Raw genomic sequence first — 23,605 nt, 5'->3', positions numbered from 1 at the left:
CTTGTTGTATACTACTCATTCAATCAAACCAAGTAGTGTAGGAATTTACTTGTATCGCTCAGACATTTTTCAAATCAAGTAAGCTTATTTAATTTGTGTATAAAAAATGACAATAGTCTTGCAGTCCTCCTTTCACACGCAGTGTCATCTTTATGGCACGTAAATGGTAAAGTAATTAAATGTCTCTGGCAGTGGAATGTCTCTGTTTAGCGCACGCAAGAACTTACAGGATGGATAAAACTGTGTTGAGAATTGTAAGAAAGCGCATTTGAGAGCAAAACATTTAATGACATTTTTAACTTTCATAGCTGAAAAGGTGCTGGGGCTATGCTTTGTCAAGCCCAGATAATGCGTCTTCATTTTGCAAAAACTTGCAATGGTTATATACCTCGAGAGAGCGTTGCGGATGATTTCCTGTGTTAATTCATATTCATTTATTAATTTCCACAGCGCTGCAATAATTGCAGTTTCTCCAACTCTCTTTTAGATTTCACTCACTTGCAGTTTTACTCAAAACATTTGCAATGCAAGCAGAGTTGCGAGAAAGATAAGAAAATTCGCAAGATCTTTGAATATCTGCCCTCAAGTTTTTGTACAGTTTTGTAAAGTAACATTACAGTTAAAATATAAGGCTGTAGTTAATGCAGATCCCATAAATTTGCATTAAAGTGTGTACAGTATTTATTGAAAGTACTCATGACTTCAAGGTAATGTTGCATTTCACTGGCCCAAAATACATTTTACTCACATAGTGTCTAAATTGGGCATTCAATTACTCAATGATCCAAAACCTTATCTGTAGTGCTGACTATAAGGCAAGTTCCCTTTCAAGTATGAAATGTAACCCTTACCAAATAGGTATTTACCTCCTAAAGACCCGAATCCTGAAAATTGTATACCAAAGCTGCTCTTTGAGCCTGTGAGCCTGCAGTCGTGGCACCGCCCTCGAGAGCTTAAAAAGAACTGTGCTCACATATCTCAGCGCCATTTTTCCTTTCAAGATTGACCTGATGGAGAGCCTTGTTCAGATAAGTACAATTGTTGCTTATATCGTTATTTCTCATTTTATGTGTTTTTACACATTTTGTATGTGATAATTAAACTAATCGCTGTAATAGTTTTTCTATTTATGCGGGTGCTTACAACCGTTCAGACCGGCTACTCGCTTCAGTTCAAGCACGGTCTCCCTCCCCTTTTCAGGGCATGAGTACAACATCCAAAAAAGGGCTATTTGCAAGGAAGGGTTCTACTCCAGGTACTTCCTAATGCCAACGAGATGGTGACGGACCGATCCTTGACAGGTCAGGCAGGTCAACCTGTATCTGAGTGGAAGGAGGTTCAAAATGTTGACAATGCAACAGCTGTTGCAGTCCATCAGGCCAGGCGACTGGTTCACCACAGTGGACCTCAAAGAAGCCTATTTCCAGGTCTCGTTACTTTTCGTACTTGAAAGGGAACGTTAAGTTATTATCATAACCCTGCTTCCCTGAAACAGAAATGTAACCATTAACTTTCAAGGTCGCTGCGTCCATGATTGCAGCAGCCTTTTCATCCCTTGGGGGCGGGATCACGACTGTTTCACAGGCTCAAAGAGCAGCTTTGGTATACAATTTTCACGATTTGGGTCTTCAGGAGGTAAATACCCATTCAGTAATGGATACATTTCTGTTTCAGGGAACCAGGGTTATGATAATAACCTAACGTTTCAGCTGTTCATTGGCCTTAGACAGGTCTGCACCAAGCCTGTGGCAGAAGGTTAGAATGTAATCTGGAAACCTACTATAAATAATTGTTAAAACCTCAGTATTGTTTTTAACAGCTACCATATGTGTTATAGCAGATGTAGTTGGTTTAATTGAAATACATTTTGTTATGTGAAAAGTGGAAGCTGGTGAAACAATTAATATATTTTTATTTAAGAAATAGAACATGTATGTATAATTGCATTTGATTGTAGAATACATGAGTAAAATGTAATATATAAATGGATCATAGCAATATTAAAAAACAATAAGGATAGATTAACTATATGCCATCTTATTCATAGATACTACAAAACATCGCAAGAAACAACTGTGGTGCATCAAGTCCAAAAGCAACATCAAAACAAAGGGGAGAAACCCTGCAATTGACACACCACAAAATTCTTTATTGGTTAAACACACATCCAAAACCAACACGTTTTGGCCCAACATTGCCCTCATCAGGATACAAGTCAGACAAAAGACTTGCAAACCCGCAGATACTATCTGGAGTATATGGATACTCACAGTCAGAACTTGGGGAATGTATGTAAGGTTTTCAAGCGTCCTTACCAAAACACAAATAGTATTTAATGGTTTTTAGAAATCCCTGTTTTAGATTTGTAGGGTTTTTTGGCTTGATCATAAGTATATGTCGGTCAAATGTCAGGTAAGATTGTGCCAGGTATGATTGTGCCTGGGGCATTTAAGTTTTGCAACATGGAGGTCAATTGATTGTAGTTACCATGGTGATATGACGCTTCAAAGCTACTGCTCTCTGATTAACCCCATATGCTTTATGCCACTGCTGTTTGGCCTTTACATCAAGCTACATCCAAATGTGTTTCTTTCAAACTCCATCCAATAATCTAACCTAATCAAAGAGCTGTCAACTCCTTCTAAACTTCATATCTTTTCTACAAGGCTTTTCTACCGGTGTTACATGATCCCTTGAAAAGAAATGTAGGGCAGAGCTGAATAAGACATAATTCCCAGCAGGACATGTTGGCTGTGCCCTTTTACACCTGACAACATTTTTAAAAAGTTACACATTCACAATTGCCATCACCAAACTTGTTTAATTTATTTTGAAAGCAGTTTTTGTGATCACTAAGGAATTGGACATAAAACTAGAAAAACATGCCACTGTCAATAGGCTGTCAGAAGGCATCTAAAATGACACATCTGCAAGGTGTTTAAATTGTTTTGGAGGAAGTTGGGGTTGAAAAACTACAAGGTCTGTTATCCAGATCATAACTCCAGAGTACCTGGCAACCAAATCCCTGCCAACTATTATCCTAATGGAAATAAGATTAAATAAATTGGATTCCAGGTATTGGCTAATTTGTGTCATTAATACTTATCTATGTATTTTGACTGTACTATAAGACAATTCGGAGAGGATGAGGGCTACAGTAGGGATGTGTAAATTGGAAAGAAATAATGATATCTTGTGTCCATCTCCAACTAAGAGTTCCAATTTCACAATAAGCCATACAGTAACTTTCTCGTAGAAGGTTTTACCGCGTTTACCTTGTAATGTTTCTCCCAAAGCTTTGAGGTAAACGGCAAACAGTGTTATTGCCTCAGGCACAGTTGCAATTCTTACCTATCTACAGAATGAATAACCACCAAATGCTGACCAGTCTACTGTAGCTTCATTAACTCCCTCCACAAAAAGCAAAAACTGTGGCAAGCAAGGCTTAAGGGCATGCTTGAGTGCTGATATTAGTAGACAGCGGAAACCAACTGCACAGATATACTATTCATTTTATAGACGCTTTTATGTAAAATGTTATTACCGCACAGAACAATTAAAAAGAAAAACAAAAAATTGTAAAGGGGCAGTCATTGAAAAATAAAAGAACTCCTTTGAACATATTTTATTGCTCAAAAAATACGGAGCCCTAAAGATATGTTTTGCTATGGTATATGCTGTAAAGTTGTACTGAATCAGTGAAGGCTGAAAAACCTTTCTGGAATCATAATGTCACCTTCCACAGAACTTCCGGCACTCTTTCTCAGACTGTACCTGTTTTACACTATACATCTGAACTGCAGCAGTGCTTTGTCACGGTCTACTAATACCTAATTTGCTGAGCAGTTAGATACCTGCTCCATGGATAATTTTATTTGACACTTTTTTTTTTTTTAATTACATATACTGTAGGGTAGTCCAATCTCCAGGGAGACAATGCAGTTGCTGGCAAGTCACAGATTTTCGTTGAAAAATGAATGCAGTATGGTATTAATGAAAAAAATACTATTGCATGTGTTCTGAATGATTCTCTATTGTTTCTGCTTTGATCATTATTTGCTATCATTACTAGCAATTCCAGCAAAACCTGCTGCTGCTTGTTGTGGAAGCTTTGCTTTGACACAAACAACTTGACCATAATGTATCCTGCGAAGAGAAAATGAGGTCAAAGGTGGGGCAAAAGGCACTCATTCACTGCTTAATTTCTACCTTACAATTCCAATCAGCTCATAGTATGAATATGATCAAGTAGGAAACATGATAACAGGTTGTTTTTTAATCTATTATGTAGCAGTATCATGATTCTATGGGGATTTAAAAAAAAATGCCTTTGATGTAAAGTTAAGGCTGATTACATTTATGAAATCTACTCTTTGATAGCATATCTCTGTAAACCGTGGGGAATATTTCAACTGAAATCTAACATGCCAGTTTGAGATGCAAGGACCCTATGACTTGTACATTATTGGGATAATAAACTTTTTATTGTAGGAGTAGTGACATGATTGGTTACACCATGTAAGGTTGAATCTTGGAAACTGCTGTTCCGAATTAAAACAATAAATAAATAAAACGTTTTTTGGAAAACAAATCTTCACCTTTTAAAATGTTTAACTACACTATATATTAAATAAAAATTTGGGCATGTATTTTTTTATACATTGTTAGTTTACTACAGTACAGTACAATAGTGTCCCTGTGAAAAATGTTTACCTTCACTCTTTTCTTTTCATCTTATAAATGATTGCGTCTCAAGCCAATGTGTCTATTTATCCGATGTCCCACTTTGTTGTGACACAGGGCAGGACATTTATAGTTACTGCTGTATACTAATCAGGTTAACTTGGCTTTGAGAAGTGAAGACGCTTTCTTGGTAATGCTGACAGGAACCATGTTAACGGTGCATTATGTCATATAATAGCAGTACTTGTTATTAATGCTGCACATGCTTTCTGGGGGGTGGGGGGACTATTGATGGGTCGACCAGAGGGACACATTCACATCCTGGTTCCAGTATGCCCCTCCAAAAAGGCCAGTGGAAATGTACAGCACTGTGTCCTCTTGGGCATGTGGAAAATGGGTATTCAAGAGTTAGTTTGCCCTAACAGCAACCTTACTAATTAGTTTCAGCTGCTATATTTTAACAGACGCATTCTGTAAAATAACAATAATAATAATAAAATAATAATAATCTGCTCGGATTGGGACTCAAGATTTTTCCACTGCTATTTTTTATGGTTTTTTTTTTTTTTTTTTTTTACTTTGGTCGTGTCTGAAACTTGTGCAGTGTTCTTGCCAAAAACAACAAAAAAGCTGAATCAACAATACTAACATTTTCCATCCTTTCTGTGATTGGTTGCTGTGTATGAGGACTATTTGATTAGAAATGCATGCTAGCAGCCAAGCAGCTACAAACTATGCTGTAATTAAAAGGAACAGAGCTTTTGCTGTTGCATGGAGTTGGAAAGAATGTGTTTGTTGTGTGCACTGGACACATTTTCAGCAGCTTGTGCACCTGCCATGTCAGAAATGAGAGCATTATTCAACTTGTGCAATCAAAAGCAAGTTGCGATTCAAGGGTGTACAAAGGTCATACATTAATAACGTCCCTAGTTGGTAAGCACATTAGAGTAGTGCTGGCTTAACCTGCTGAAGGAACAAGGTATTAATTGGGCACGAGCGCTTCAATTTCTTGCTTATACAACTCCAATATGTGACCATGTAACTGGAATAATGGCACTGGATTTGCATCTTGATAAATTGAGCAAGGGTAACAAATTGCTCCGGGTACAAAAGAAGCCAAAGAGAATGCACAGTGGAAATAACACGGATGATAGTAATATGAAAACTATTCAGGTCAAATTTAACTTTGACCCCAAGTTTAGGTCATTGTTGCCAGGTGATGCTTGCACAGATTATCTCTTTGATATACACCCCAACAGAAATGTAGTGTTCATTTTATACCTGTGCAAACGGAAGGACAGTGACAAAACTCATGACTTTGAGTAATTAGGTTGGATTGGAATTTTAAAGTAGAATTTCTGTAGCAGTATCACATTAAGAAATAATTGGCATACACCTATAACTAATTTTGCTTCATAAAGTCGAATGAAACCTGCTGAATAATGTTACGTTAAGATATTGAATTGCATACCGGTTTGTAGTTTTCGATTATACTTAACAACATTTTTTAAAATGTGACATTTCAAAATCTAACGTGAATTACTGTACTACTATTATAGTTTCTGGTAGACTTTGCAATATCATTTTGTAGTTTCTTTGATTACATGATGTTAAGTAAAAGATCTAAATTATGTTCATATATGTTTTTTTTTATTATTTTTTTTATTATTATGTCTAAATCCTAAGTTCTAGGTGATGCTAAATTTGTGGCCATAGCTGTAGGTTCTAGAATAGCATGACTATAACCCATTTTAAAGTAAATGTAGTCATGTAACCTAACACAGAATTGGATTAATAGAATTTTAAGAAGTTTATAAGTGGAAAAGCATATTGGACTCCACACATCAACAAACAAACAATGAGGCCATTTGCTATTTTCAGCCCACTGCAAACAAAACAATTAAATCCTTATCCAGCACTTTTTGATTTTCCAATTTTACCACTGTATACTCTAAGTGAAAAATGTAGACTGTCACCAGAAGTGTAAATTCATATTGATTGCTACACTTCAGATGCCAGTGATAATTCAGTCCATATCCTATTAATATATTCCCAGTCTCAGATGACTGGATCAGAACCAGTATATCAAGGCAGGCGGGGATAGACAGTTTGGGTCTTATTTTTTAGGATTAAAACTGGTACTCTCCTTAACAATCCAAACTGGAGCACTTGACAAGTGGGTGTGTTACCGGCCCAGTATGAAAAAAGGTTGTAAATAACCCCTTATATATTTAAATACATCAAGGGTTTAGCTTAAGGTGAAATAAACATCTTATATACACAACTTATCCTTAGTCCATAAATAGTGTTTCCTGGTGATGCAATAAACATGTGGTTGTCATCAGTTAAGAAATTAGCTACTCTTTATCTGGATGTCATTATTTTAAAAAGACCTTCTTTAAAGCCAGTTGTTTGAACCCTTCTTGCTGAAAACTTTCTCTAAATTAGATGGGTGTTTCTGTAGGCACTGTTATCAAAGGGCTTCAGTGGTAGCCAGACAGTCTTTATTTGAAGTGGCTGTGTGGTCCAATGGTTAAAGAAAAAGGCTTGTAACCAGAAGGTCCCTGGTTCAAATCCCACCTCAGCCACTGACTCATTGTGTGACCCTGAGCAAGTCACTTAACCTCCTTGTGCTCCGTCTTTAGGGTGAGATGTAATTGTAAGTGACTCTGCAGCTGATGCATAGTTCACACACCCTAGTCTCTGTAAGTCGCCTTGGATAAAGGCGTCTGCTAAATAAACAAATAAATAATAATAATAATTTGAAGATAAATATTGCTTAGCAAACAGATCAGCAGTGTTTGTTCAGGATTCAGGGTACTTATTTTTACTTGGTAACTGCAAACATCTACAAATAAACATTTATAGAATGAATGTTGATATCCGTGGGTATTTTTTTTATTATTATTTAAGTTTTAGTAGATTATTTTGTATTCTTATTAGCTTGTATGTAAGATGATAAAATACAGAATTATGAAGAGAGGATGTTGTTCACATTGTGACTTGGATGAAATTCATCTACATATAACAATGTGCTGTGACGAGGCGGTGTCCTGTAAAAGGAAGCCTGCCTGAGTCTGTAAGCACCCATTACATTTTTAGAAGAAGAGGTACGAATCACAACCTCCTGACAACTTTTATCTTCTCATGGTACAGGATCAGAATGAGCGTGCATAGCTAAAATATCTACTAGCGATGCAATTGCATTGATGATTAGCTATATACTTGACAGAGTACAGTATAATTCCCGTTGACTTTGGTTTTGCATCATAAACTTGGCATAAAGATTATCTAATTAAAAATGTCCAGCACCTATTGAGTATTTGGTAGTGCTTGGCAGTTGTATGTACAGCAAGTACAGTATGTATGTCTAGCTGGCAGAGGTAGGTGGTAAAATACAGCTGGATTATATTTCCCTTGTTTTCAAATCCAGTTTTCAGTAAAGCAAGTGTTGTGGTTTCAGTTAACTCTGTCCCAAGTTTACGATCTGCAACCTGACGTCCCTACACGCATACATACTTTGCTCAACTTGCATGCTATTGTTGTGTGTGGTTTTATTGTGTTGGCACTCTGTACTAAGTAAGGCTCGTGATCTAATCATCCTGAAGACTTCCAACCAATTATCCCTGGGTTGTTTATGAGTAACTCTATAGTTAGCAAATGCGGTAGGTTTTGAGTGCCATCCGAGCTACAGATGCAAGCTCCCAATCAGAGCTGAGGTTGGCAGGCTTTTTGTCCACTGTGAATATGCTCGATGTCTGGCCAGTAGGGTTTGCTGTTGCGCGATGAGGAAAAGCAATCCCTGCTGGTTTCCCATTCCCCACCCCGGGAGTATTGGAGCCAATGTGACGTCCCCTTTGGAGTCCCCAGCAAGGTTCGGCCTCTTTGCACAGCCTTGATGCAAACTGGCACCGTCCAAGTTGTATGACTCATCCTGAGCTCCCAGTGGCAGCGCATTAACTGGATGAGCCACTCGTGGACCCCTTAGTTCCCAATCATTTAAGCTATGAATGAGCTATCAAATCAAGGAAAATCAAACCTTTTTTGAGAATATAGAGATAGTATGAACTTTCATTCAGGACCTTTTGACTATGGATCAAGATCAAAATTGAGATAAGCTTTAAAAGCAGAACAGGAAAATCTAAAATGTCACCTAACTTGGCTAAATATGCAGTGATATCAGAATTTTAGTAAACAATAATACCAACAAGTCATTTATCTTCCCAAGACAGCTAAAATGTTACCATGTACAACAAACATGACTGTGATAGTCACCCCCCCACCACAGATGTAAATACAAAATTAGATTTATCAATCACATGAAAAATTGGATCAGTATGTCCTACGTACACTGCAGTATGTCAACATTTTTACATAATCTGGTAAGACCATCATTGAATAACGGGAGTGGAGGAATTTTATTTTTTGTACATTTATATACAGTAGAACCTCAGAGTTACGAACACCTTGGGAATGGAGGTTGTTTGTAAGTCTGACATGTCTGTAACTCTGAAAATGAGTTTTTAGTGGTTTTAATAAATGTGTGCGCAGCAATCTAAAACAAGAATAGAATAAAATATCTTTATGTGCTTTTATGCTATCGATTTAAATGCAATAACTTTCAAAAGCCCTTTAAAAATCTGTGTTCACAGAAACAGAGCTCAAACAGATAATCATAATAAAAAAAAAGCAGTTATTTGGCTTATCAAGCTTTTCAGTGGTCTATTCAGGCTAAAGCAATCTCCCAGTTTCAGGTATAATGGGGCAACATATCGAGTCTCAAAAGGTCACAGAAAAGTTCATCTGTTTTTTTTAATCAAATTTCCAGTACTATTATCCAGAACAACAATATATGGTTTGAAGGAAAATAAACTATTCTGTTAGGCTGATGCTTTTATAGTGACCCTGTACCTACAACCTCCCCCCTTCCATTGACAGGAACAATCAATGTATTCATCTGCTAGGAGGGGTTATGGTCTTTCACAGTAACTTTAATGAATATCTTTTCTTGCTTAGCAATTTCTGGTGGTGTCCAAGACATGGCTGATAAACTTGATAACACTGAACAGTATATGGCAGTTCATATATATAAAAAAAAAAAAAAAAAAAAAAATGGGTTTGAGATAAAGTAGAAACTGAAAATGAAATTGAAATGTAATGCCAAATAATTTATTTCAAATGTAAATGTATTCCAGTTAATGCTTCTGAGTACAGGATGTCGTCAAAAATGTATGTGTCATATTCATTCTCAATTTTAACTTGTAGTCTTGGTATATGGAAAGTTGGAATGCTCACAAACACTCTGTTTAGTGAAGTTGGAAACGAAGCAGCCACTGCAGCTAACATGCCAGACACCAAACCATACCACGTCAGCTGTACAGTAGATTCACGGCCAGATGAATAAAAGCAGAATGACACTCTGACTCCTTACAATCTGCTCTTCAGATACCTGTATATATTTAAATAAGCTAGCCATATCACAAAGTGCATTAGTACCCAAAAGTTATTTTTCTTCTTTTTATCACAAAAGAATGAGCATCTGCAGTGGTGTCAGCTAAGACTTGTAGGCCATTTAATGAAATATACCAGCCTTGTTTGCCATCATATAAACAAACCTAACAACATAGCTATACTTCTAGATTGTGAGATTTGGTGAGGCCTAACATGTGGTATTATTATTATGTTATTACTTGAAGAGGTCAGTTCTTCTAATACATGTCACCTCTCTGTCTGTTTTAAAGTGGCTGTCCACTGTAAAGACCTTCTGCCCTGACTAAAATGTACTGACTGTCAAAAAAAAAAAAAATAATAATAATTGGTGGGGAAGACATTATGGCATTAATACAGAAATTCTCCTTTGTAATGCAAAATAAATACTGTAGTCCATAAACACATTGTTTCCATTTGCTGAAAAGGACACCTACCTGTACATGTCATTTATGCCTTAAAATAGGTTGCAACTAATGCAGTTTATTGTTCTTTTTAAATTGTACAAAATACATTTCTGCCTTGTAAAATGAAGTGGCAGGGAATGACAGGAGTGCAGTAAAAGAACTTATGTTTATGCTAACAGCTTATGGTGCAAATAATAGTAATGTGCTTATTTGTTGAGTTTGACAGCTTAGTCTTAAAAGCTAATATTTTGTGCCAATGCTTTTAAATAAAAATATTATAGCTCTTAATTGGTTGCTCCCTCTTTTCACTTCTTTACAAATTGTGGGAGAAGGGTAGCCAAGGATATAGATATACATACATACAGTTGAAGTCAAAAGTTTACATACCCCAATGGAAGTTTATAATTTCTAGAAATTTCTTGAAAACAAATAATTATAGGAAAAATCTTTTGTAGCAAAGTTTTGCTTCTGTGGATGAGGAAAAGAAGTTACATGAAATAGATGTCTACAATTATTTATTTCAGCAACTTCTTTTTGTAAAACTCAAAAATTGCTAATTAAAAAATATCCATACTCTGCCAAGGAAAATGAAATCAATAGCTAGTTGAGGCATATTTAGCAATACTAACCTCTTTTAAATTATTAGGATATTTGTCAATGAGCTTTTGGCATGATTCTTTAGTGATTTTTGACTATTCTTCAACGCAAAATTGTTCCAATTCATTCAAATTCCGAGGACTTCTCTTGTGCACGACCTTCTTCAACTCATACCCAAAGATTCTCAATCGGATTTAGATCGGGACTTTGACTAGGCCATTCCAGAACTTTTGATTTTATTCTTCTTTAGCCATTCTGAAGTCGATTTTGACGTGTGCTTTGGATCGTTGTCGTGTTGGAACATCCAGTTGTGGTTTAAACTAAGTTTTGTAGCGATGGGTTTCAGATGATTGGCCAATATCTTTTGGTATGCTAGGGAATCCATTTTACCATGTATTGGAACTAAATTTGCTGTGCCATTAGAGGAAAAACAGCCCCATAGAAGGATATTACCACCTCCATGCTTGACAGTAGGTATGGTGTTCTTTTCTTTGTATGCCTCACCACTTTCTCCAAACGTAACAACCATCAGCATGACCAAATAGCTCGATTTTTTTCATCACTCCACAAAACCTTACTCATATCCATCATTCAAATGCCGTTTTACAAACTTTAAGCGATTGTCCTCGTGACTTTCCTTGGCCTGCGACCATTGAGACCTTCACCATGCAATACTCGACCCATGGTTGAAATGGAAACCCCAGTCTCACTTGCAGCCAATTCACTTTGAATATCTTTGGCAGTCAATCTCTGATTGTTATTAACCTTCCTCCCAATTCTTCTACTTGTTCTTGGTGAAAGAACCTTTTTTCCAGACCAAGGGAGCGTTGTGACAGTACCATGAGTAGTGTACTACTTGATCATAGAAACAGTATTTGAAATTGGGATACTCAAATGCTTGGAAATCTTGTATCCTTCTCCAGCTTTATGACAATAATTAATTTTGTGCCTAAGGTCTTCAGATAGCCTTTTACTTTTTCCCATATTGACAGTGGCGTGCCGCCAGGACCTTCAAGGTATTCTCTGCCAAGTAAACCGTCAGTCAAATGACATTACGTTGCCTCAGTCACTTGCATACAGTGTGCTTGCTTATACTGTGAAACATACTACTCTAATTATTATTTGTTCATTTGTGTGACACCTTTATCTAAGATGACTTACAGGGTTTACTAGAGGTTTTTTAAGAGTTTAGAGGTTTCCTGAAAGTGATGCGGTCAGCCAATAAGAGATCTGCATTTCCCCCGCATAAGTCTAAGACAAAAAAACAGTTGAGGGTATTCTCCGTTTCAGTTGAAGGTCTTGAGTAAGTTTAACCAATAGGCGAGTTGAAGAATGTCTTTTTTTTTTTTTTAGACAGGTGACCAATCAGGAGTGAGCAAAGGCGGGCCATAAATCTCTCAGGGTATACTCTGCCTCACTGGAAGGGCTTGCTTTAGCAACCAATGGGAAAGTCAAAGCTCTGACAGCTGACCAATCATTAGTGAGCAACCCCAAAACATGAATATTCCTTGGTTAGCACTGCAGTTAGGAGGATAGCTGGATTTGCACGATATTGCTTATAAATATACATTGATAAGCAATATCGAGGGTGGGGGGGTGGGGTCGGGGTGTTGTCGACTCTGCTACCCCAGTCCATTTGGTCACAGCACGCCACTGATATTGACTTATTGGTAATGACAGCAATTATCCTATGCCTAACCCTTTTATACTCTGTAAGAATGTTCACCTACAATCCAGCATGTTCTAGACTTTTTTGGAATTAGGTTCTGCATTAACATATTGAAATTTCTAGCACCTTGCAGACAGTACTATCATAGCATCAAAGGGTATGAATATTTTTTTAATTAGCATTTTTGGAGTTTTGCAAAAAAATTGCTGAAATCCACATCCTCATCCACAAAAGCAAAACTTTTGCTACAAAAGATTTTTCCTAAAATTCTTTGTTTTCAAGGAATTTCTAGAAATTATAAATTTCCATTGGGGTTGGACCCTGTCTGTCAGAAATATGAAATAGCACAAAATAAAACAAAATACAACATCTAAAACGATAATACAAATATAAAACGAAATAAAACAAAAAAAACATTATAAAGCAAACCTAGAATTACATTTTTTTATTCTAATAAATACTTGCAATGGTAGTTGTCAAGGCTCAGCTGTTACCATAAGCACGATCTGAAGGGAAACGGAAGCTCTGACTAGCACTTGTGCAGATGGATAATTTGGAGTGAGTTGTTTGGGAATTAAAATTGTGATGGAAAAGAAGAGATATTTGTTTCTAAAATGCCTTAACCGCATATAACAATTAAACAACACTGCAAAGAATTTGAGCATGAGGGGATGTATGCAGCTGACGGTGACAACAATGATGTGCAGATTTTGCAACTGTCATCCGGAATGAGAGTTGAAAGATACCGTCATTAAGCATTACCTGTTTATTCTTTTGGGGAAAATATGACTTGTTTGCTTATGTTTTGTATTAGTATGCTAATTCTTTGTTTTATTTCAAGTGGTGCAGACTTTGCACTGGAGCAAATGCTGTTTTGGTTTTGAATGAATTTGAATGAATAAATCTGCTTTGCTTAGTGTTTAAATACTGAGAATCTCCAAGCTTGTATATTGGAGTCCTGCTTCAGTGCAAAGGAATTGATTTATTACCACATGGGTTCTGATTTAAGGTTAGGGTAAGTGACAGGGTATGAGACAATTCCTGTCGTTTTTTTAATAAGTAGATTGTTGTATGTGCAATTATTATGACAGCCCCACAATAGTAGGGTTGTGTGTGTGTGTATGTGTGTGTGTGTGTATATATATATATATATATATATATATATATATATATATATATATATATATACACACACACATGGATGAAGGCTATATTTGCATCCTGAGCCATTTGAAAAAAAAGGCATAATACCACAGTAGTGACGTCAAAAAGTGATAATTCCTCTAGAGGAAAATATACTTGAACTTTGACCCATTCGACTCCTTGAGACATCAGTTTCAATTCAAACACAAAATGTCTCGTTTTTTCAGTCACTCGACAACACCCACAGTACAGAAATGTTCATTAATGATCAACAAAATGAGAATACGTTTAAAAAAAATGATGTAAAGCAGGTACATTCGTGTCTCTGAGAAACTAGAGAGGAACAGGAAATTAAAACAAGGTAATCATCCAAATAAAGCTGAAGCACTAACGGATAACGACATAGAACGTCTGTACAGCACTGAAACACTATGTTCCAGTGTGACCAAAACGAAAATTTGTACATATACACACCGGTGTCAACGCCCAGGGAGGGCGTAAAGTTGTCATCAAGGCAAAAGTGTGATGGGGCGTTGACTCAGGCATTGGCGAAATTACAGGCATTATTGCAGAGGGAGTATTTTCTACATTAGGTAGATGGATTACGTTTAGAATTAGGTATGCTTAAAATTCAAAGGTAGGGCACAGCACACAGTCATACTAAAGAACCAATGAGTGCAGTTAACATATTTATTGACTGGTGAAATCCAATTCAAAGTTGCTGCAGTATGTCCACTTTTCACAAAACAAATATTAAACTTTAAAGCTGCATACAGTGTCCAGTCCATAGACATCATGAAAAAACACATTTGTAGGTTAAAAATTTCTAAAATTAAAGTTGCTACATTCAAAAAAATATGTAAACATGTGAAATTCAGTCATCTAAAAGAAAGGGCTTTACGAAATCTCCAAGTAAGAAATTGCAGTGTCCAGTGTGAAAACACAACATGAAATAATAAATTAACATCCATGCAGAGACTGCAAATTGTGCAGAATTCTAGCAGTAACTTAAGATAGTGTCTACTTGCACGATCACTATGCTTTCAGTTATGACTTTCAACCCAGAACGCCAGAAGTGAAAGGCTAGTGAATTAGGTTGCTTTATCCCCAAATGTTTAACAATTTAATATTCATTTTTATTTTCTTCTCAAATGACCTTGGAGATGGTTACACATTTTTTTTGTTTGCTTTCTTTTTTTTATGATACCAAATGATTAAAACAAACAATGTGTGTTTTTTTATTTATTTTTTTATTCTTTTCACAGAAAAAACAAAGAACAAAAGAGCTGTCCCAGTTGTTTCATTCATACAACCCTTATGATCATAAGGTAAGAAAGAACCACGTTCAGTGTCTGTGTGTCCTGTTTGCTATGCTGCTCTTTTTATTTATAAAAAAAAAGAAAGAAAGAAATAACATAAAATAAGTGTGAAGTATGAACAAAGAAGTAGTGCAGCTGCCTTGGCAGTGCTCACCACCCTCGGCAGGGATCCATCACAACAGCCTTCCCTCTGCAGCCATTCCTGTATAGGCAAGGGGTTGGCAAGTAGCTGCTTCCATTTTTTGTCTATGGGTCTTTCGTTATGGTAGCTTATATGTACGGTATTTCTAACACTTTGCTGCATGATGATTGATTGATTTAGTTAGTTATCAATTGGCAATATCTTTGTGTCTTTGTGTATTGTCATTTTGAAGTCTAAAGTCTAGCTAAACATGATAAGTCTAGCTATATCCAATAACGTGGCACACTGTATTTACATGAGGGGTAAATGACTGCAGGTGTCTGCTAATATATCCTCTGTAATCTAAAATATGACATGGTGTTTCATGTATAGTAATCATTAGAAGATCACTAACAATGTCTTCTAGAACTCCTATAAGCCCCATAGCTTATTTTAATTACATCATTAAAATTCAACATTAACCACTTACTACTCTGTTTCCATTCAATAAAAGTAAATTTTCCTTCCTGTGAGCTGTCCCATAACCTTTCTCTTCTTTAATTTCATAGTAAATAGACTATAAAAAATGGAATGAAGATCTTTAAAAAGTTATTATGGAGAGTGACAGATTTAAACCTGCAGAAAACCAAGAGTGCATTTAACGATTTTTGAGCTAAGACAGTAAGGTTGTGTAGATTTCCACCGTCAGACTAAGAAGGCCTGCTTCATCACCTACTGTGCGAACACCCAGTGTCAGCCCTAGCCCAGTAATCTGAGACACAAGATTGCTGCAGCTCAAACAAAATCTGACCTTGTAGGTCTCTGTAACAAATTTAGAAATATGGGGTGGGGGGACACACCAACTGCTTCTTAATACAATTCTTTCAACATGATACTTTTGATGTTGTTTTTTTTTTATATTTTATCAATTGTGCATTATTTAGAAAGATATATAGCACTGGGAAACAGACGGTGGCGGGTTTTTTTAAAATTTGGTGCCCTTCCGTTTTCAGGGACAGGCAAGTGTCGTGTGTTGCTGTGAAAGGGTCCATAAAAACTTCAGTCTGACTACTGTATCCCCACTATGCACCATATCCACAGAAACTAGTACTTTTAATTAGAGGTGCAAGACGGTACAGTTATACTGGCTTTATGAAGTACAGATTGAAATGATTAAGCTTGGACTGATTTCTTACCAAGGATTAATCAAAGGGTCACTCAATATAGTTTGGTTTTGGTTTTGTGTTTGGTCATTATAATTTTGATTTGGAATTTTATAAAATGTCAGTTTTGGTTTGAGAGAGACATAAAGTTGCACCCTTACTTTTAATATCCTTTCCCATTTAAGCATGCACGTTGATAAAAGGCATTGATTTAAAACTTGGACTTTTTCTGTTTTTTATTCCCCCCCTCCAAAAGAAATGTGTTTAACTTTCCTATAGTGAATTAAAAAGTCTTGTAGTAGCCTAGTCCTTTAAGTTGTTCTGATTTGGTTATTAAACATGAGATCCCTAGGTCCTTATTGGAGAATTGTGCCAATAAGGCAGGTCGTAACATATGATTACGCATACAACTTGCGTGCAAAGCCTTTGAAACTTATTGGAGTTAAGGTTACATGATGAAAAACCAATTGAAACAAATATGTTTTACTGAAAGGTGAATTGGTTATTTTAGGCATTTTTTTTTTGTTAAGTATATAGAAAACTAAAGCGATAAGTAATTCATTATGTTAACGTAACATTATTCACCAGGTTTCATTCAACCTTATGAAGCATAATTAGTTAATTATATAGGGTGATGCAAAACTTAGCCGTAGCTGTGCATCTGAACTTTCTGCTACAAATATTTCCACTGAAACTGAAATGTTATGTGTAAACATCCCCAGTGAGGGTGTGCTTTACTATATATGGGATCACTCCTGTCTGTCTGTCGCTTTTAATTGCTTATCTCTGAGAATTCTGTATTTGCTTCATAAAGATACAAAACAGGAAAAGTGATTGAACTTCATATATGGTACGTAATGGACTTGTAGCCTCTATGACCACTGATTTCAAGAATATTAAAAAACTTCTTATTTGATGCACAATAAGATTTCCACTCATTAGCATTAATAATTAAAATTAGCAAGGCAATGCTGCTCGGAATCCCTCCTGCAGTTTCTAATGACACCTGAGTGTTTTATTAGCATGCAACTCTATGACATCCACAGTTAAACTACTTAAGGGACATTAGTTTGGCTAAGTAGAAAACTGGGGGGCATTTAATTACCCCACAATTTGATGAATGTTGTCTAAAATGTGGCACGAGGAACAATAATTAAGCATTAATGTGTCTTTATTCACATGTATACTGCTGCTTTTTATAATGATGTATTTAATTTGCTTTTTGTTTTTCCTAATCAGCCAGGTACAGTACATTTTTTTAAAACTAGACCTTGAAGTAAAAATAAATAAATGAAACTGTTGGCATTGTCGGTTCTAATCTTAGCACTGTGAAGTGGAAAGCAATGCAGTTTACTTGGAAGCCCAGGGCGCAGCTCAGACTGAAATAAAAAAATAAATAGGGCATTTTACATTAGAATTCTAGTATTATAGCAATTGCAATGTTTTCTTTAGACAATGTTTCTAATGCACACTTTCCTACTGTATGGTTTGTCTAGCCTTTAGCTGGTAACTCATGTTTTTAGAAATTAGGAAAATCTTGGAGATTTTAGTTTTTAATCTTTTATTAAGACAGTCAGATAAAAACGATGGCAATAAGAATATATGTAAAGCTTTACTGTATATTGCTCTGTGACAACTAATAGATATATGTTTTCTTAAGTAGACATTACTGTTTTAGTGCCATATGGGAAACAGCATTTATTGAAGGTTGAAGATTATCAAGCCGAAGAGCTTAGATGTCTCAATAATTCTTTCAGTGTTTCTGTATCTCAGACACACAAGGATCCCAATATCCTCAGCTTCTATGGTAATTACATGCACTTGGAGGAGTTCCCCCCCCCCCCCAGCCACAATTACCTAGATATCTACTATTTAGTCCAGTACGGGTGGTTCTCCACTGGCTATTTGTCGAGCCAAGTGAGAACCAAACCTTGGAACTCTGGCCTCACAAGACATCTGAATCCAGCTGTGAGCCGAGCCGAGCCGAGCCAGGGGCGGGGTTAAGGATTTTCATCATTCCATTGCGTCAGTCAGTACACTCCACAAAGACAAACAACATGCCGGGCAGCGAGTGTGATGAGAGAACAGTACAGCCTTGGGACACTGAGGAAGTGCAGGCTCTAGTTTCTGTGTGGGCATATGTGTTCAGGAAGAGCTGGAGTCAGAAATGAGAACGTTTATGCCCGAATTTCTGACGATTTGAAGCAAATGGGCATAAACCATGGGTATGGTACACCTAACTCGCACACTCAAAACAGTGTTATACCAAATTTCTGATCCTTGACCTTTATTATATTAATAAAGGTCAAGGATCATAATGTGGAAAATGAAACAATTTAAAAAAATATATTAAAACAAAATACAGCTGTACCATACATACAACTAGCGCTCATGTTGCGCTCGTGCAGCTTCTTGCAAAAAACAACTCTAGAAACAACAACTGTTCTTAAACTGGATATCTTTGGCAAATAATATTTTTTAAAACCTTCTTTTTTCCCCTTAACTTTATTAAGTCGCTATAATCAGTAAAATGCGTGGCTTATAAATAAATTCCTGAATGAACTATAGCAAGATACAACTATACCGTTGGTCTATAAATTTTTGAGCACCATTTGTTTGTGCATCTTTTGGCAAACTGAGTTAATTAATAACAATAATTAATAACAACTGTCTTTCGTTGCGTGTGATGTCAGTAGCACGGCTTGGTTCTGCTGTGGAAAACAACCCAAGCTCTCCTTAACCGCACCGTGAGGACTCAGTACGACCCCAGCATGGCTCGGTTGTACAGTGGAAAAGAGGCAAAAGAGACAGACGTAAGAAGTGCTGTCTAGTGATCTGCCTCTGTCTCAAGTTTACACATACAGTAGTGCTCTAGGTGGTGCTGGAACATACTAATATAAAGATACTATGGATAAGTTACATGTATCTATGGAAGACAAGTATAACTGAAGAAAAGTTCCTGAACTCTGTCAATCTAATAAAACTAAAAACACAGTATTTGGGTAATTGCAACATAAATCACCCAAACAAGGAGAGTAATATAAATACATAAATACATGTTAGTTGACGCAAATATTCAGTAGTGTTATTTGTATTTCCCAAAACCTAAATTGAAATTGTAGAATTATCTTGATATACAATCGTAGCACTGCTGGGCAATGGTAGAAACCCCAAATATGTATTGCCACAACTGCTTTTGTGCTTGACATTGATGTAAAAAAAAAATGGATAACAAGCGCACATGTCTCATTTTAAGTGTGCTATGCAAGCCTACAGTAGAATAGTAATTGGTCATTAATTCTTTGTACTGTATCTGAGTATAAGGTTGTGGTTGAAATAACTAAAAAGAGAAGTGTCCAGTTCAATATGTATGTATTTGTTTAGACCCCTTTTTAGTCACATAACCATAAGTCCAGAGGCTGCATTGCAAATTTCTTTCCTGCATCCTTCTTCTCGCACTAGTCAACAAGTGGAAATGAAAAACTCACTCTCCTGAACCAGGTAGAACTTCTCTCACTGTTTGCAACTTAAACTGGTATAATGTACTTGCATCTCCTGCATAAAACCACTTTTTGTTGTACTTCTCCATAGATAGTTATCATATTAGCGATGCAAGACTAATTACCATGTTAATCTGCAATAACTCAATCAGTGGAGTAGATATGCCCAAGTAAATTATATCATTGAAAACTTCAGATTGTGCTGAAAAAACCTATATAGGTTTCATATGTTTCCTTTAGAGACTTATGAGAAATTAGACCTTTAAACAAGTCCCAGATTCAAGAAAAACCCCTAGCAGCGAAGGGGTTGTAATAGATCCTAGATCAGATGATAAATCGATCAGTAGAAAATGTAAAGATTAAAACCCCTATTCACAATAAACAATGGCCACAGACACATTTTCATAAAGTAATAACATCATTTCTGAAGTTTACTTATGCCTTTTTTTTTTTTTGATGAACAAGCAAACAAAAACTGAAATTGGACTTGAATAAACAAACATGGGCAAGGCGTTGTACAATGAAAAAAAAAAAAAAACTCATCATTTTGGTTCACGTTTGTTACATTCCACATAACCAAAAATGGCTTCACAATATATATATATATATATATATATATATAATTATACAAAAAAAAGTGTTGATCACTAAACATGACATTTCCAGCAGGTTGTGCCAGTTTGCTTCCCAAATCTGAAACCGCATCAGTGGCTTTAGAGAAGAGATCATGATGCATGCGCATAATAATCTGGTCTAAGACTTCTAAATAGAGGGTCAAGAGCAGCTTTGTAAATCCTTTTTTTTTCCATCAAATGGAGCGCCACTTGTCATTTTACTCTTTCGCAATTTCTGGCAAGATGGTAAAGTGGTGTAAAAAAAAACTTGTTGGACAGGTCAAGAAACGTTAGTTCGAATATTCTGATATTTGTTTCAGCACTGACAAATAGTTACTTCTAAGGCACAATTTATATTTTGCAGATATATTTGTTTCAGTTTGGTCAGGCTGAAGCTCAAAGTAATCTTTGAAGACCAATCTATAGCACCCACTCGTTTCCTCCTCTGATGCAGATTTTCAGCACGAGAATATGAAGTGTGTGTTTGTCACATGCAAGGTTTGACTTGCACTGTTGAGTGTATTTCAGATTTCCATGTTGTGTATTAGCCGTAGAATTCTGATTGACCGTTACAAATGGCATATGTTTGTATGTGTTGGTTTGTTTGTAATATTAGATACATTTTCTGATATAGTAGGTTATACACATGATTGATTATAAAATAAATAAATAATAGTAATATAGAAGAAATGGAATAGCTGTTGCTTGCTATATATATATATATATATATATATATATATATATATATATATATATATATATATATATATATATATACACACACATACATACATACATGCATGCAGATGGTAATCATCACCCATTAGTGCATGTTGTGCCTCAGAAACTCTCTTGATGTATGAAAAAAAACACTATCTTAAACATTCAGAAACCCATTAAAGAGCAGTCTTTAATAAGAAAGACCAGTTTGTATAAATCTGTTCTCCATTTAGTACAGTAATGCAGACTTCTCAAAAATGTATAGTTTAGCTAAAGCACCAGAAGAGTGGATTTATAAAATAAGTCCTGAATTTATTCATACTAAAGATTAAAGCTACAATGCCTCTTATATTTTCAAAAATGTTGAACATATAAGCTTATCCTGTAAAGTTTAAGTAGGATAACAAAACAATATTTACGGGAAAACAAAAAATCCCTTTTATACCAGTAGGCTGAATGGTATTGTCATCAGCAATGTTTGTCTGGCCATTATGAAATCCATGTTTGCATGATATCGCTAATTTGTATCAGGAATATATCTGAGCACACATGAGTGACCTTGACTTACGAAGTTTGGGGATGTACACAAACTGGAAAGCCATAAGGCTAAACTAGTTTTATGCACAAAACTCCAGAATTTTTAAATCTCATTGATAGGACACTTACAGTATTTTTGAAAATAATTGTAGACCATTGTGCCAAAGTGAATGCTACCGACCCAGTTATTATTTTAAATGGAAAGAACAATAAGGGTTGGTTGATTTGCAGGTAAAACAAATTGATCTTGGGTTGATGCCTGTTATGATATCTGTTGTATTTTCTAAATATTTGTACTCAGTCTTGTACATTTTTAACCCACTTTAAGGCATACTCCTCCTTATTTGCACATTATAATGTTGATGTAACAGCTCTGTAATTAAGTCAATAGTGATATATGGCATGGAAGCATTTTATTTTCTTGAAAAGAGTATTTATGGCTAAACCTTTTGTTTTATGATAATTAATCGTATTGTACTGGTTTACATTAAAGTCTATTAAAAACCTGTCCACTTTGCATCTGTTTATCAGCAAGCTTCCCCATATAGCTGCCAAGACTGTGAAATATTAGCTTTAACAGCAAAGGTTTTAGACTGTAGTTCCTCAGCTGCTGTCCTACAAGACCGATTGCTTGGCACACTACACTGGCAATGCAGCTGACCTTATCTGACCACTCTGGAGTCCATTCTAGTCATCTTTGTTCAGTGCTGGGGTCCTGAATGCTTCAATGCAGATTGTCAATGCTGAGCAACACCAGGGCATAAAAAAACACAGTCCTGGCATCATGCACTGAAAAACATATTAAGGTCTTTGAGGATAGAAGCAGTAACATCAAACAGTGTTTTACACATGGTCCTTCCCTGATGATATATTAGGCAGAATAACACCATGGCAATCGGAGACCTTCCAGGGTAATTTGTTATTCATAGCAACTGACACCTCCTTTTACTGCATAGATTATATAACTATAGAGCCATATAATAACCCCCTTGGAGATCCAGACGTCGGCATTTTAACAAATGGCTCGACCTAACAGGGCTTGTTTAAATATTTGCAGTCCCTTCCTCTGAATCTAAAACCCCCTTTGAATCCAAAACCCCTTCACAGTATGTTTATTTCTTCAGGACTTTCTCCAAAAACTTAAAACTCATTTTTTCAAGAAAGCTGATGGAAGGGAGCTGCAAAGGTTTATAGCAGCAATACAATTCAGTCATATTTAATTACGCAAGGTGTTCTTTTTATTGTTGGATTGCTTTTTTTTTCGACAATGAATAGATTTATATACTTGGAACAGAAAGCCAATGTTTTAAATTTGATATTGTCTTTGGATTTTTGCATGTGTTGTGCCAGAAGAGATCATTTTTCCAAATGCAGGATTAAGAATTGATATATGGTGGCACGGCTGCTCTCCTTCACATTACTGCTTTCTTTCACCAAAAAAGTGGTTTGCGTACACAACAGGAGACTGAACATGCATTAGATTTTTCCACAGGGATTTTGTTTTAAACAATATTTCTGTATTCAGTTACATTTCTGCTTAGAACTGCTGTTTGTCAGCAACAAATTATTTTAGCAAAAGCATGCATCTACTGTATTCATGCTAGCAAATGTTCTTTACAAATGATGTACTGTACAGTGACTTAGT

General features: G+C 36.0%; 1 protein-coding gene across 1 annotated transcript in view; it reads left to right on the top strand.

The window, feature by feature from the left end:
- Window positions 1-23,605, top strand: part of cdkal1 (CDK5 regulatory subunit associated protein 1-like 1) — a 433,346-nt gene that overhangs the window by 308,754 nt on the left and 100,987 nt on the right. Inside the window, exon 12 of the mRNA XM_034058608.3 lies at window positions 15,252-15,314. Coding sequence (XP_033914499.1) covers window positions 15,252-15,314 — 63 coding nt within the window. The remainder of the gene's footprint in view (window positions 1-15,251; window positions 15,315-23,605) is intronic.

Source organism: Acipenser ruthenus, chromosome 3, assembly GCF_902713425.1.
Source record: "Acipenser ruthenus chromosome 3, fAciRut3.2 maternal haplotype, whole genome shotgun sequence".
NCBI classification, from domain to species: domain Eukaryota; kingdom Metazoa; phylum Chordata; class Actinopteri; order Acipenseriformes; family Acipenseridae; genus Acipenser; species Acipenser ruthenus.
Note: the sequence above shows the minus strand (reverse complement) of the source record. Positions and strands in the feature narration are given on the sequence as shown.